Source organism: Hemicordylus capensis, chromosome 16 (assembly GCF_027244095.1).
Source record: "Hemicordylus capensis ecotype Gifberg chromosome 16, rHemCap1.1.pri, whole genome shotgun sequence".
Lineage (NCBI taxonomy): Eukaryota > Metazoa > Chordata > Lepidosauria > Squamata > Cordylidae > Hemicordylus > Hemicordylus capensis.
The window spans coordinates 10,046,037-10,058,862 of NC_069672.1; the positions used below are offsets into that span (position 1 = coordinate 10,046,037).

Here is a 12,826-nt window from a genome sequence, read left to right on the forward strand (position 1 = left end):
CAGGCTCATATCCTTGTGAAAATCAATATCTCAGATTTGCAGCCTAATGGAGATCTTCCACCAGTATACAGTATATCTAAGACAGTTCATGATGTACTGTCTGCGAGGCCGTATTGGTATGGACTTTCCTCTCCTGCCATATTGTGCCTGTATCGCAAAAGTCACCATTTAATTCTCGCACTCCTCCGTCCCCAGGGCAGCTGACCTGTGCTCTCCTCTTTCCTTTTCAGTGCCTATGGCACCTTAACCGTCCGAAGCTTGCTGGACACCAGGGAGCACTGCTTAAACGAATTCAACTTCCCAGACCCCTACTCCAAGGTAAGTCCTTCCTGCCTGAGCTTCTTGCAGTAGCAAAGAAGTGTTTCCCAGATGTGGTGATTTTGTTGTATGAAAAGATGGGCCCTTCATGTTCTATGAAAAGACAGCCCTTCAGATATTTGAAGATAGCCATCACCACAGCTGAGGAAATCCACTAGTCTACTAGTCTGTGACGACTAAAAAATGATGCCTGACGAGTGAAAAAAAATCCTGATGAGATAATGTACCAACATAGCTTGAGGAAGCATCTGACAAGTACCATAAGTTTCGGTAGAAACGCCACAGTGGGTATGTTTTTAAAAGTGGTTTTTCACTGCCTGCGGCATTTACGGGAATTTGGAATAAGCTGGAAAGGTACTCCCACAACCCAAAAAATAATGCACGATGTCCTCCTCTAACGGCGGCGTTTATGCCAATGCGGCATTCACGCGGGCTTTCTGAAATGTTTCAACCTTTCCCCCTTACTGTGGCGTTTACACTGCTGCGGTGTTTCTGCTGAAAATTCCAGTGCAATATTTTGTCTGGCTGCTAAACTGAGCCAATGTTTCTTCATCCGTGGCTATCATATCTCCCCTTCTCAAGACTAAGCACCCCCAGTATATTATAGGGCTTGATTTCCAGACCCCCGCACCCTCTCGGCCGCTCTCCTCCAAACCCTTCCTAGTACGATACCTTCCAGTAGCACTTCCGACATTGTCCCTCTTAATCGCAGACCTCTGTGACATACGACAGGTTAGATTTTTGCATTTCCTAAGTCGTTTGCTATGTTGGCTGTGGAGCGGGTACATCACCACTTGGAAAACACAAACCCGAAGTTTCCTGGGATGCACAGAAATAGGCACACAGCCCTTTTGGACCCCAGGCAAGACCTTCTTACTTTGCTTTGTAGAGATGTGATCCAGAAATCTGCTTTTCTCAGCACTCTCTTAGCCATGGGGGCGGGGGCAGGGGGGTCATATGAATATGAGAATATTTCCCACTTTTCAACAGAAGTTCCCAAAACGCTTTACACAGATATAAACAATCAAATAAATAAAATGGTTTTCTGTCCCCAAAGGGCTCACAATCTGAAAAAAACAAAACAAAACCATAAGATAACCAGCAACAGCCACTGGAGGGACGCTGTGCTGGGGACGGATAGGGCCAGTTGCTCTCCCCTTGGTAAATATAGAGAATCACCACTTTAAAAAGGTGCCTCTTTGCTCAGTTAGCATCAGTTCCCAGGAGATTTCTGACACTTTGCATTACATACTGAACTTGTTGATAACAGCAGTTGGGCTCATTGGCAACCATTGATTTAAGTTTGGGGGCTGAGGCTTTTTTTGGCGGGGGGGGGGGGGAGGGAAGGGGTGAGCTTTCTCCCTCGCTCTCTGTCCATCCTCTGAGCCTCTTCTCTCTCTCTCGCAGGTAAAGCAGAAAGAAAACGGCATTGCTTTAAAATGTTATCAGAATGTAATCGACGCGTTGGATTCGCTGGGCTGGGAGGAAAGGCAGTTTGCCCTGGTGAAAGGGCTCCTGGCCGGGAACGTCTTTGACTGGGGCGCCAAAGCAGTCTCGGAGTAGGTATTTAAAATCCTTTGCAAATATCTCATTTTTTTAAAAAAGGGGGGAAAAGATACTCTGTATCCTGAATGTTTCACATGATTTGTGCTTCTCTGTCAACGAATGGAAATTCCCCTGAGAGGTTGGGGCTGCTCTGGGAAGAACACCTACATGTTTGCACATAGAGGCTTCCGAGTTCCCTCCCTGGCAGCCTCTCCGTGATCGGGCTGAGAGAGACTCCTGCCTGTAATCTTGGAGAAGCCGCTGCCGGTCTGGGTAGACAGTCCTGAGCTAGACGGACCAAGGGTCTGACTCGGTATATGGCAGCTTCCTGTGTTCCTATGTTTGCACTCTGGTAATGTGTGTTGGGGGCATTTATTATTAATAAACTGTATTTGTTACGTGCCCCATAACAAAGTGTTCTCTGGGCAGCCCACAACACAATGAAAACGTCCCGTTAAAGCATGCAACACAAAACAGATCACAATAGAAAAATAGAAAATACAGTACAACACATTCTAAAACCATGTTGTTTTTTTAAAAAATCATTTTTTAAAAAGCCTGAGTGAACAAAACGGTCTTCACCTGGCATCTAAAAGAACAAAGTGATGATGCCAGATGAGCCTTACTGGAGACGCTCTTCCGTACATGGGGTGCCACTACCGAAAAGGCCCTCTCCGTAATAGGCACCTGCCTTGCCTCATTTGACAGGCTCACTTGGAGCAGGGTGTAGGAAATCCAGCGCCATCCCTGACTAAGCTAAGCAGATGTCTCCTTTTTAAAAATGCCTATTAATCGTTCGAAGGCTCCAAAGAGGATATTCCTTAATAGTAGTTGATTGTGGTTGGTGTCTTCATATTCACAGTTTAATGCCTCCCTCTGTGTTTCTCCACCCTGTGTTTGGATGTCCAAAGGGTTGGGAATGCTTTGTGCATGGACTCGACTAAGTGGGTTCCGATTCAGGATAGCTGCACCAGTTTGGGTGAAACGGTGATTCCGTCTTGTCGGGCCCCAATTTCAAGAATGTGCCCCCACCCCCACCTCAGTGCCTTATACAAAAGGTTCTCAATCCTAGGCCCCCAAATTATGTTGGACTCCAAATCCCATAACCCACAGCCACAATGTCCTGTGGATGATGGGAGTTGTAGTCCAGCCGTGTGCACTTTCTCCGGAGTTCAGATGAAGCCAAGGGCTCTCTAACCCTCTGTTCAATAATGTGGACCGCAGCAAAGGCTATCTTCACCCCTGTCCCCTTTTATTGTTCATTCCCATGAGGACTAGTGTGCTTTACTGACCAGCATGTTGGATTTAGACATCGACTGGCGAGACCTGGGTTCACATCCTCACAGAGCCTACTGTGTGAGCTTGGGGCAGTCACCATCTTTCGGTGTAACCTTTCTTTTCTCAAATAATTCTTTATTTATAATCAAATTATAACTGTGAATGAGAAGAATTCATGATTCTTTTTTCTCCAGTGAGAATTATCCCTTTAAATGCCTGCCTGTTCTCCTCTGAAGCCCTCTTTCATCCTGCTTGGAAAGAAGAATCGCTATTGTACGATATGTGTCTGAGCCTTTTCATGATGAAAATGTGCATCTGCTGTTCCCTTCTTGGGTTTACTGTGGATTATATATTTATATATATTTTTTGTTTGTTCAGCTGTGGAGCTGTTGGAACAATGCTCCCCTGTGGCATCTCCCTTCCTAACGGTGTTTCTCCTCCTCTTCTTCTTTTCTCTCTTCTGATGCCAGTGTCCTTGAAATGGAGCCACAGTTCGGATTTGAGGAAGCCAAGGAAAAATTGCAAGGTATTGGGCAGGAGAAGGCCCTGGGAGGTATCTCTGTGTGTGAGCAGGGCAGTTCCACCAAGAGATGACTAGTTCCTATGGGACTCTCTGCCACAGGATGATGGCCACTATAGCGGATTAAAGCCTTTGTCTCAGAGCAAGCTCACGTGTGGGAAGGAAATGCTGAATCATCCCTGCTGAGCTGCTTGGCTGGGCTTCTCTTAAAACTATTCTGTATTACCGGTAGGTTCAAAATGCTGCCGCCACCACCCCCTTTTGTCTGCAGAAACTCTTTAGGCTTCAGGTGGGGACCACCCAGAGAAAACTCTCTTAATTTGGCTCTTGGGGAAAGTACGGAAATCTTCCACGTTCAAGCCTGATCTAGCAGGGCTGTTTTTATGTTCTGAAGGGAGTGTCCTGTCGGCCATTCAGAAGAGACGTAGAGCAGTTTCGAGAGAGCCAGGGGGCGGCCCTATCCTCTCCGATTTTGATTCTTAATGTCCCTGGTGGCCAAAAGGAGTTGCGTGGTGTTGAGAGTCGATGCGTACGGAGCCAACACTCGGGACCCTCTGTTGATCCCCGAGACCACCTCTGTGCCCGTGGCCTTTGGAGGGTGGTGGTGAAGCACAACTCCCAAGGTCTACCCAGTGAGGAGGGGAACTAGAATAATTGAATGTTATGGAGGGATCCCCTAGAGGTCTTCCAGTCGTACCTCGCACTCTGCGCAGGAAACGGCTATATCCTCGCCGACCGGTTTTATGATTTATTTACATTTTACATCCCGCTCTTCCTGCAAGAAGCCCAAAGCAGTGTACGTGGTTTTTTGGGTTTTTTTATATCCTCGCAACAACCCTGTGAAGTAGGTTAGGCTGAGAGTCATGTGACTGGGCCAGAGTCACCCCGTGAGTTCCATGGCTGAATGGGGATTTGAACCCGGGTCTCCCCGGTCCAGCACTGGAAACTTCCAGTCGGTCGGTGAGCCAGGCCCACACATTTTTGGCCCCGGCACCATCTCGAGGGACGGATGTTCATAGCGGGGTTTTGGGTTTTTTTGGCAACGTCCAACCCCCTGGGGAAACAGCCAAGAACATTGTTTCACTTTTGGCCTGCTGTGTGCGTGATCATCCCAACTCCATCCCTGCCCCCAAACCATTCGGGTAAAACTGGGAAGCTGCCTTATACCGAGTCAGACCCTTGGTCCACCTAGCTCAGTATTATCCGCACTGACTGGCAGCAGCTCTCCAAGGTTTCAGGCAGGCGTCGCTCCCAAACCTACCAGGAGATGCTGCCAAGAGTTGAACCTGGGACCTTCCGCTTGCAAAGCAGATGCTCTTCCACTGAGCTGCGTCCCCATCCCTGGAGCAGAACAGCTTCCCCTAGTCAACCCGGATGGCTTTAAAGGGGACGTAGACCAATTCACGGAGGACAGGACTATCAGTGGCTACTAGTCTGGTGGCTATAGGCCACCTCCAGCCTCAGAGGCACGATGCCTCTCAATCCCAGTTGCAGGGGAGCAACAGCAGGAGAGAGGGCATGCCTTCATCTCTTGCCTGTGGGGTTCTCAGAGGCATCTGGTGGGCCACTGTGGGAAACAGGATGCTGGACTAGATGGGCTTCCTTGGGCCTGATCCAGCAGGGCTGCTCTGATGTCCTTATAACACACTCTTGTGTGGATGTGAGTGCTTTAGAATGAATAAGGAATACCCCAGAGCGCCAGCCCCTGTTTAAAGCAATGAGACGTCTTTTGAGCGATCGACAAAATCGACTCTCTTTTCCACCTTGAGGGTGCACTCTTTTAAAATGGCCCAGTATTATTGGCGGAGGTATTATTATAACATGTTTGAGTTTTTTCTTCTTCTTCTTCTTCTGCCGTTGTACAGAACGCCCGTGGCTAGAAGATTCCTACGACGAGTGGCTGAAACGGCTCAAGGTACCTGTGGGGTCTCTCGCTGTAACGGTTGAATAGCATGCGGTTGGGTGGAGACAGGTTTTTCTCTCTCTTTCTGGCTCCGGGCCTGTTGAGCATCAGTTTTGCTTTGGTGTTTCAGGTGGGGGTGCGGGGGCAGAAATCACATCGGTGTGGCCGGGTTTGGGCCAAGAAGATAGGAACATAGGAAGCTGCCATATACTGAGTCAGACCCTTTTGTCCATCTAGCTCAGTATCGTCTACACAGACTGGCAGCAGCTTCTCCAAAGTTGCAGGCAGGAGTCTCTCCCAGCCCAATCTAGGAGAGGGAACTTGGGGGGACCTTCTGCATGCAAGCATACCGATGCTCTTCCTAGAGCGGCTCCATCCCCTGAAGGGAATATCTTACAGTGCTCCCGCTTCTAGTCTCCCATTCAAATGCAAACCGGGACAGACCCTGCTTAGCAAAGGGGACAATTCACGCTTGCGACCACAAGACCAGCTCTGCTCCCCTATAAGATCTAGGCTGGTTCTGGCCATGGGGGGCAGTACTCAAGGCCGTTGCTTTGCTACACCCCCTGTTGCAGATTGAACTTAGTATGCACAACTTCTGTTCATCTGGATCTATCTAAAATGTGTCCGACCAACCCCTCTCTCTCTCCTCCCACCGCCACCACAACGAATTCAGTGTACATATGCAGCTTAAGTCTGGCAGCCTGTCCACATCCCTCCCTGAATGACGCTTTATCTTTCTTTCCTTCTGCAGGCTGCTCCTCATAAATGTGCCTTAATTTTTGCAGATAACAGTGGCATAGACATCATTTTAGGCGTCTTCCCCTTTGTCAGAGAGCTTCTCTCTAGGGGCACAGAGGTCAGTTGAATTGCAGTGACACCCTAAGGTAAAATGCCCCGGACAAGCTTGAATGGCAGTGTAAATCCTTCTGGGTGTGTGTGTGTGTGTGTGTGTGTGTGTGTGTTTTGGAGAGGATAACTGTATCAGTTAATTGGGGAAAGGGTCTTTTTTTCTGTTTCGACAAGACTGACCCAGTTTCCCCCACAGAGGAGCTGGAACAAACGGAAACTGAAATGGCCAGTGGTGAAAAGTGACCACGGAGGCTGTCGAATGGGTCAATATCTCATTGGATTTAGAGGGATTGTGGAGTGTTCGTTGTGGTGATCCAAATGGGGTTTTGCAGGCACAGCAAAAGATTTGGACGCGATGGAGAGGGGCTTGGTACCGGGGAATGGGTGGGATGGAGGAAGCTGCCTCTTACCGAGTCCGGCCCTTGGCCCGTCTCGCTCAGTGTTGTCTACTCTGACTGGCAGCAGCTTGCCAAGGTTTCAAGCCGGAGTGGTTTCCGGCCCGACCTGGAGATGCTGCCAGGAGTGAACCTGGGACCTCAGAGACTCCTCGTGGGTGTATATATATTTTTTAAAATTCAGGAAATCTGGGCTGGAGTAATGGCATTGAGCAAGCATTCAGTACTTCTGTGTGCCGCTGGTAACTCAAATTCAAAACTACTGGAATGACACCAGTTTTGAGGGACCCGTCCAGCTAAAACTTAGCGTCCACAGGCCCTTTTGGCGTCTCTTCGTTTAATGAAAGTGGGGCCCGCAAGACGGAATGGAAGCTGTTGTTTTCAGGTCACTAACTTGTCTAAATGGAATACGGAGATGACAGATATGCTATACTGCTTTCCAACAAAAGTTCCCAAAGTGGTTTACATAGATATAAATAAATGAAGGTGGATGTCAAAGGGCTTACAGTCCAAAAAAGGAATAGAAGAGAGACACCAGCAACAGCCACTGGAGGGATGCTGTGACGGGGACGGATAGGGTCCGTTGCTAACCCCCTGCTAAATACAAGAGGATCACCACTAGTGTTTCTTTCTCCCTCTGGCCCCAAGGGATAGGCTCTCCTTTTGTCGTCCTTCCAAAAGGTGGGAAACCGCTTATCAAATTGGAAGATGTGACCAGATGTGGCTGGAGCCCGGCATGAACCCTGAAACACATTTTGTAACTATCTGAAACTTACCAGCTTTTCTGTTTGGGGAGACCTCGAGAATATCCCCGGACAGCCGTGAGTGTCTCTCGACCCTAACGGCCCCTGCCCCTTGCTCTGCTGCAGGTGATCCTGGCTTGTAACTCCGGGCCGGCTCTGAACGACGTGACCTACAGCGAGTCCCTGATTGTCACGGAGAGGATAGCAGCTGTGGATCCAGTCATCCGGTAAGTGAAAGGACTTGCTGTGAAGGCGAAAGCATCTCTGGCTTATTGGGAGGGAATGTTCAGAATCCATGTGGAATTATTTGATGATGTTTTCAAACTGGCATGCTGTTTGTTTTTTTGTGTTTTGTGTTTGTTTGTACGCTTACAGGTGAAACTCGGAAAATGAGAATATCGTGCAAAAGTCCATTAATTTCAGTAATGCAAATGAAAAGGTGAAACTGATATATGAGACAGACGCATTACATGCAAAGCGAGATAAGTCAAGCCTTAATTTGTTATAATTGTGATGATCATGGCGTACAGCTCATGAAAACCCCAAATCCACAATCCCAGAAAATTAGAATATTACATGGAACCAAGAAGACAAGGATTGTAGAATAGAACAATATTGGACCTCTGAAAAGTATAAGCATGCATATGTATTCAGTACTTGGTTTGGGCCCCTTTTGCAGCAATTACTGCCTCAATGCGGCGTGGCATGGATGCTATCAGCCTGTGGCACTGATGAGGTATTATGGAAGACCAGGATGCTTCATTAACGGCCTTCAGCAATTCTGCATTGTTTGGTCTCATGTCTCTCATCCTTCTCTTGGCAATGCCCCATAGATTCTCTATGAGGTCAGGTCAGGCGGGTTTGCTGGCCAATCAAGCACAGTACACTGTATGCTTTTCGGAGGTCCGATATTGTTCTATTCTTCAATCCTTGTCTTCTTGGTTCCATGTAATATTCCAATTTTCTGGGATTGTGGATTTGGGGTTTTCATGAGCTGTACGCCATGATCATCACAATTATAACAAATTAAGGCTTGACTTATCTCGCTTTGCATGTAATGCGTCTGTCTCATATATCAGTTTCACCTTTTAATTTGCATTACTGAAATTAATGGACTTTTGCACGATATTCTAATTTTCCGAGTTTCACCTGTATATCCCGCTTTTCCTTGGAGGAGCTCAGAGTACATGGTTATCAGAGTACATGGTACCAGAGTACATGGTACATGCTCAGAGTACATGGTACATGCTCAGAGTACATGGTACTCGACACATGTACTTGAGTACATGGTTATGTTTATCCTCACAACAACCCTGTGAGGTAGGTTAGGCTGAGAGATGCATGACTGGCCCCGAGTCACCCAGTGAGTTTCATGGTTGAATGGGGATTCGAACTCGGGTCTTCCCAGTCCTAGTCCAACACTCTATCCACTATGCTATGCTGGGTGGTATTTATTTACTACCTTTATATCCTGCTCTTCCTCCAATGAGCCCAGAGCTGTGTCCATGGTTATGTTTGTTCTCACAACAACCCTATGGGGTAAGTTAGTCTGGGAGGTGAGTGACTGGCCCAGAATCCCCTAGTGAGCTTTGGGGCTCAACAAGGATTTGAACTCGGGTCTCCCTGGTAGTAGCCCAACACTCTAATCACTACACAGGCCCTTAAGAGGTGAAAAGATGGCATCTGAATCTAACAAAATACTTAACCCATGAAGACTAAATGAAATGTTTTGGGATCAAAGCTGATCTATGGCTGCAAAATCTGGTAAAAATATTCTTAAGAATTATAAAAGACAATTCTTAAGATTAAAAGTCATCTTAAAATGTTCTTAAGGTTGACTAAATCTGTTGCAAATTAATAGACTGACATGAAATACTTGCCAGAAAACAATCTCAGCCATGTCGTTTAACATAAACCTCCATATCCAGGCAGATTTAGCCCTAGAAATACCTAATCCAAACAACATTCTGGTGATAAATATTTCTAATAATTAATTACAGTTGTAGCTTGGAAGATCTGTGTTGCAAAATATTGCTATATTTCCTGTTCCAGTATTTTGCAATCCCTTAGCTAAAGTTTAAAGAAAACCAATGTGTCAAAATACTCATTTTGCTCAAGCGGTTCTTTAACACATTTTCCCCCCCATGTTGCTACGTGCCAGATCTTCTACCAACATCTTTCTGTCTCGGCACAAAATACACACACACACACTTTATATCCCATATGCATAAATAACCATGGTGTTTGCATTTTGCTTTTTAAAATGCAGCATCACTTTAATATCTTGGCATAACAAACCAGAATGTTAGTGTGGTGATGATGGTAGCTTTCGAGACATTGTGTAGCATTTAAGAAATGTTCCGTCTTTAAGACCAGGACTGGCACATGCACCAGGATGGCCATCTTAGAATTCTCAGTTTCCCTCCTTTTTAGATCTGCCTTGAAGGAAGAGAAGCTGCTTTTGGTACAGACGGGCTCAAGTTCACCATGCCTGGACCTCAGGTAAGAAGTTTGTATGCTTGGCACAGTACTCTTTTGTTGTTGTTGTTGTTCTGTAGATAGAGAATTTCCTTCTAGTAGGGCATGGAACCGGCTGGCCCGGTTCGGTTCGAATCTGGACCAGACTCGAACCCGACCGGGCCAGTTCGGACCGGCACGCCCTCGGAACCAACCCACCCGGTTCGGACCAAACGGGGTGGTTCCATTCAACCCCAAACAGTCTAACCTGTTTGCACATCCCTACCTTCTAGAACTGTGCCTGCATGTGGAAAGATCGTCCACAAGGGGGCAGTGTGCATTTCTCTCGGCTCTAAAGCAATCTGACTCGTTTTGAGGGCTGTCCTACCTAGTTAATAGGCATGTGGAACCTAGGAAGCTGCCTTATACGGAGTCAGACCTTTGGTCCATCTAACTCAGGACTGTCCACACAGACTGGCAGCGGCTTCTCCCAGGTTGCAGGCAGGAGTCTCTCTCAGCCCTTTCTGGAGATGGCAAGCGGGGAATCTGGGACCTCCAGATGCTCTGCCATTGAGCTACGGCCCCATCTCCTAAGGGGAATATCTCACACAGCTCACATGTAGTCTCCCATTCAAATGCAGACCAGGGTGGGCCCTGCTTAGCAAAGGAGGCAGTCCATGCTTGACCCCACGAGACCAGCTCGCCTCCTATCTGTCAGCCTAATGGACCTCCTAAGGTAGAGGTGAGTAGGGCTTTAATACCGAAACGAAAGATGGTTTTCCTCCGCAATCTCCACTTCTCTTTGCAGCCGCCTGGACAAAGGTCTGGCCGGCCTGGTCCGGGAGCGGAAGACGGACCTGGTCCTCATCGAAGGGATGGGGCGGGCCATCCACACCAACTACTATGCAGCGCTCCAGTGCGAGAGCCTCAAGCTGGCCGTCATCAAGAACTCCTGGCTGGCCGACCGCCTGGGCGGGAAACTCTTCAGCGTCATCTTCAAGTACGAGGTGCCCCTCGAATGAAGCGGCGGCGAAGGGACTTCAAGGGGGTGAGCACCGGCAGCGTTGGGGGTGGGCTGCCCACAAAGGACTTGCACTAGTTCGACTTTAATTGTAAAGAATGTATTTTTATTACCACAGGGGAAATGAGTTCACACAAGATTCCGTATTTATATTGTGCTTTTGTGACTTAAGAAAAGGAAGCAACAATATGATGCGTTTATATATATCTATCTATATATAAATACACCTCTTAAGTGTTTATTTTAATGCTGCAGTATTTGTGATGGGAAGAGACTTTTTTTTTTTTTTTTTGGTTCCGTGAGACATTCGTATTGAAATATTTAAATGTCAATGAAATCTCTTTTTATATTTTGGCCGAAATATACACCAGCCATTGGCTTGGCTCAAACCAAATAGAGTTTTACACAGCTGAAAGGAACCAGACTCTGCCTGTTTTTTGGACTCGTGAAGTGTTTTTCTCCAAAGGGTTTGAATGGCTCTGGAAGAAGTTTGCTTGGGAAAGTTGAAGGAGAAGCAGCTGAGGCTTACCGAACAGGCAGCTATGAAACAGATTAAAAGCTTAATGTTTATTAATGATTAAATCAATACTTCCACCCAGACCTCTTTGTTAGGCAAAAATAAAACACCAGATGTTACAAGTTAAAACAAAACCAGTTTCAGTGTAAAAACTCCATCGTCAGTTGCTTATCAAACCAAGTATCACAGCAGTGCTTAAATTCCTTTCTCTCGAGATAAGCAGAAGGCAGGGAAGAAATGGAGCAATATACCAGCTGCCTACTGCTTATCTTGAGAGAAAGGAATTTAAGCACTGCTGTGATACTTGGTTTGATAAGCAACTGACGATGTAGTTTTTACACTGAAACTGGTTTTGTTTTAACTTGTAACATCCAGTATTCTATTTTTATGTAACAAATACGTCCTGGTGGAAGAATTGCTTAGTCAATATTATTTATTATTAGTCATATTTTTATATCACCTTATATGTATATCTCTAGGGTAATCAAGTTTTTAAAATGATTAAAATTATTTCTAATTAAAAGCCAGAGAGAACAGGAGGGTCTTGAGGGTCTTCTTGAAAACAGAAGGAGATGCTCTTATTTAAGCCTGGACCTTGTTCTAAAGCCTGGTCCTGGGTCACCACCAAGCCAGTGGCAACCACAACACTGTGCACATAGCATCGCCAGCTTATCAATAATTACTAAAAGCAGGCAGTGACTGAACTGCAAAATCTATATTCACTCCTCAGCAGGCTCTGTTCTACAGGAAATTTCTCTTATTGAAATTCAAATTAGTTGGGATTAGACACGAACTGCACTGGGCATCAAATCCTTAACGGGGCAATGGGTCGAAGGGGCAATGGGGCACTGGGTCAAAGGGGCAATGGGGCACTGGGTCAAAGGGGCAATGGGGCACTGGGTCAAAGGGGCAATGGGGCACTGGGTCAAAGGGGCAATGGGGCACTGGGTCAAAGGGGCAATGGGGCACTGGGTCAAAGGGGCAATGGGGCAATGGGGCACTGGGTCAAAGGGGCAATGGGGCACTGGGTCAATGGGGCAATGGGTCAAAGGGGCAATGGGTCAAAGGGGCAATGGGTCAAAGGGGCAATGGGTCAAAGGGGCAATAGTTTTTAAGTGAACTTTCCTAAAGGGCTCACACTCTAAAAAGATACATAAGTTGGGTACCAGGAACAGCCCCCCCCCCGCCTTTTTCTGGCAGCATTTTCTGCCAATGTGGCGTTTCTGCCAAATATTACGGTATTTCGTTTCTGCCAATCGTGAGAGAAGATAAAGGGG

General features: G+C 46.9%; 1 protein-coding gene across 1 annotated transcript in view; it reads left to right on the forward strand.

Moving 5' to 3' along the window:
- The window catches only part of PANK4 (pantothenate kinase 4 (inactive)), a 40,020-nt gene extending 28,569 nt beyond the window's left edge, over positions 1–11,451 (forward strand). Inside the window, exons 12-19 of the mRNA XM_053281476.1 lie at positions 231–318; positions 1,726–1,877; positions 3,612–3,667; positions 5,527–5,576; positions 6,319–6,423; positions 7,681–7,781; positions 9,988–10,056; positions 10,820–11,451. Of these exons, the coding sequence (XP_053137451.1) occupies positions 231–318; positions 1,726–1,877; positions 3,612–3,667; positions 5,527–5,576; positions 6,319–6,423; positions 7,681–7,781; positions 9,988–10,056; positions 10,820–11,033 (835 nt within the window). The 3' untranslated portion in view covers positions 11,034–11,451. The remainder of the gene's footprint in view (positions 1–230; positions 319–1,725; positions 1,878–3,611; positions 3,668–5,526; positions 5,577–6,318; positions 6,424–7,680; positions 7,782–9,987; positions 10,057–10,819) is intronic.
- The last annotated feature ends 1,375 nt before the right edge of the window (positions 11,452–12,826 follow it).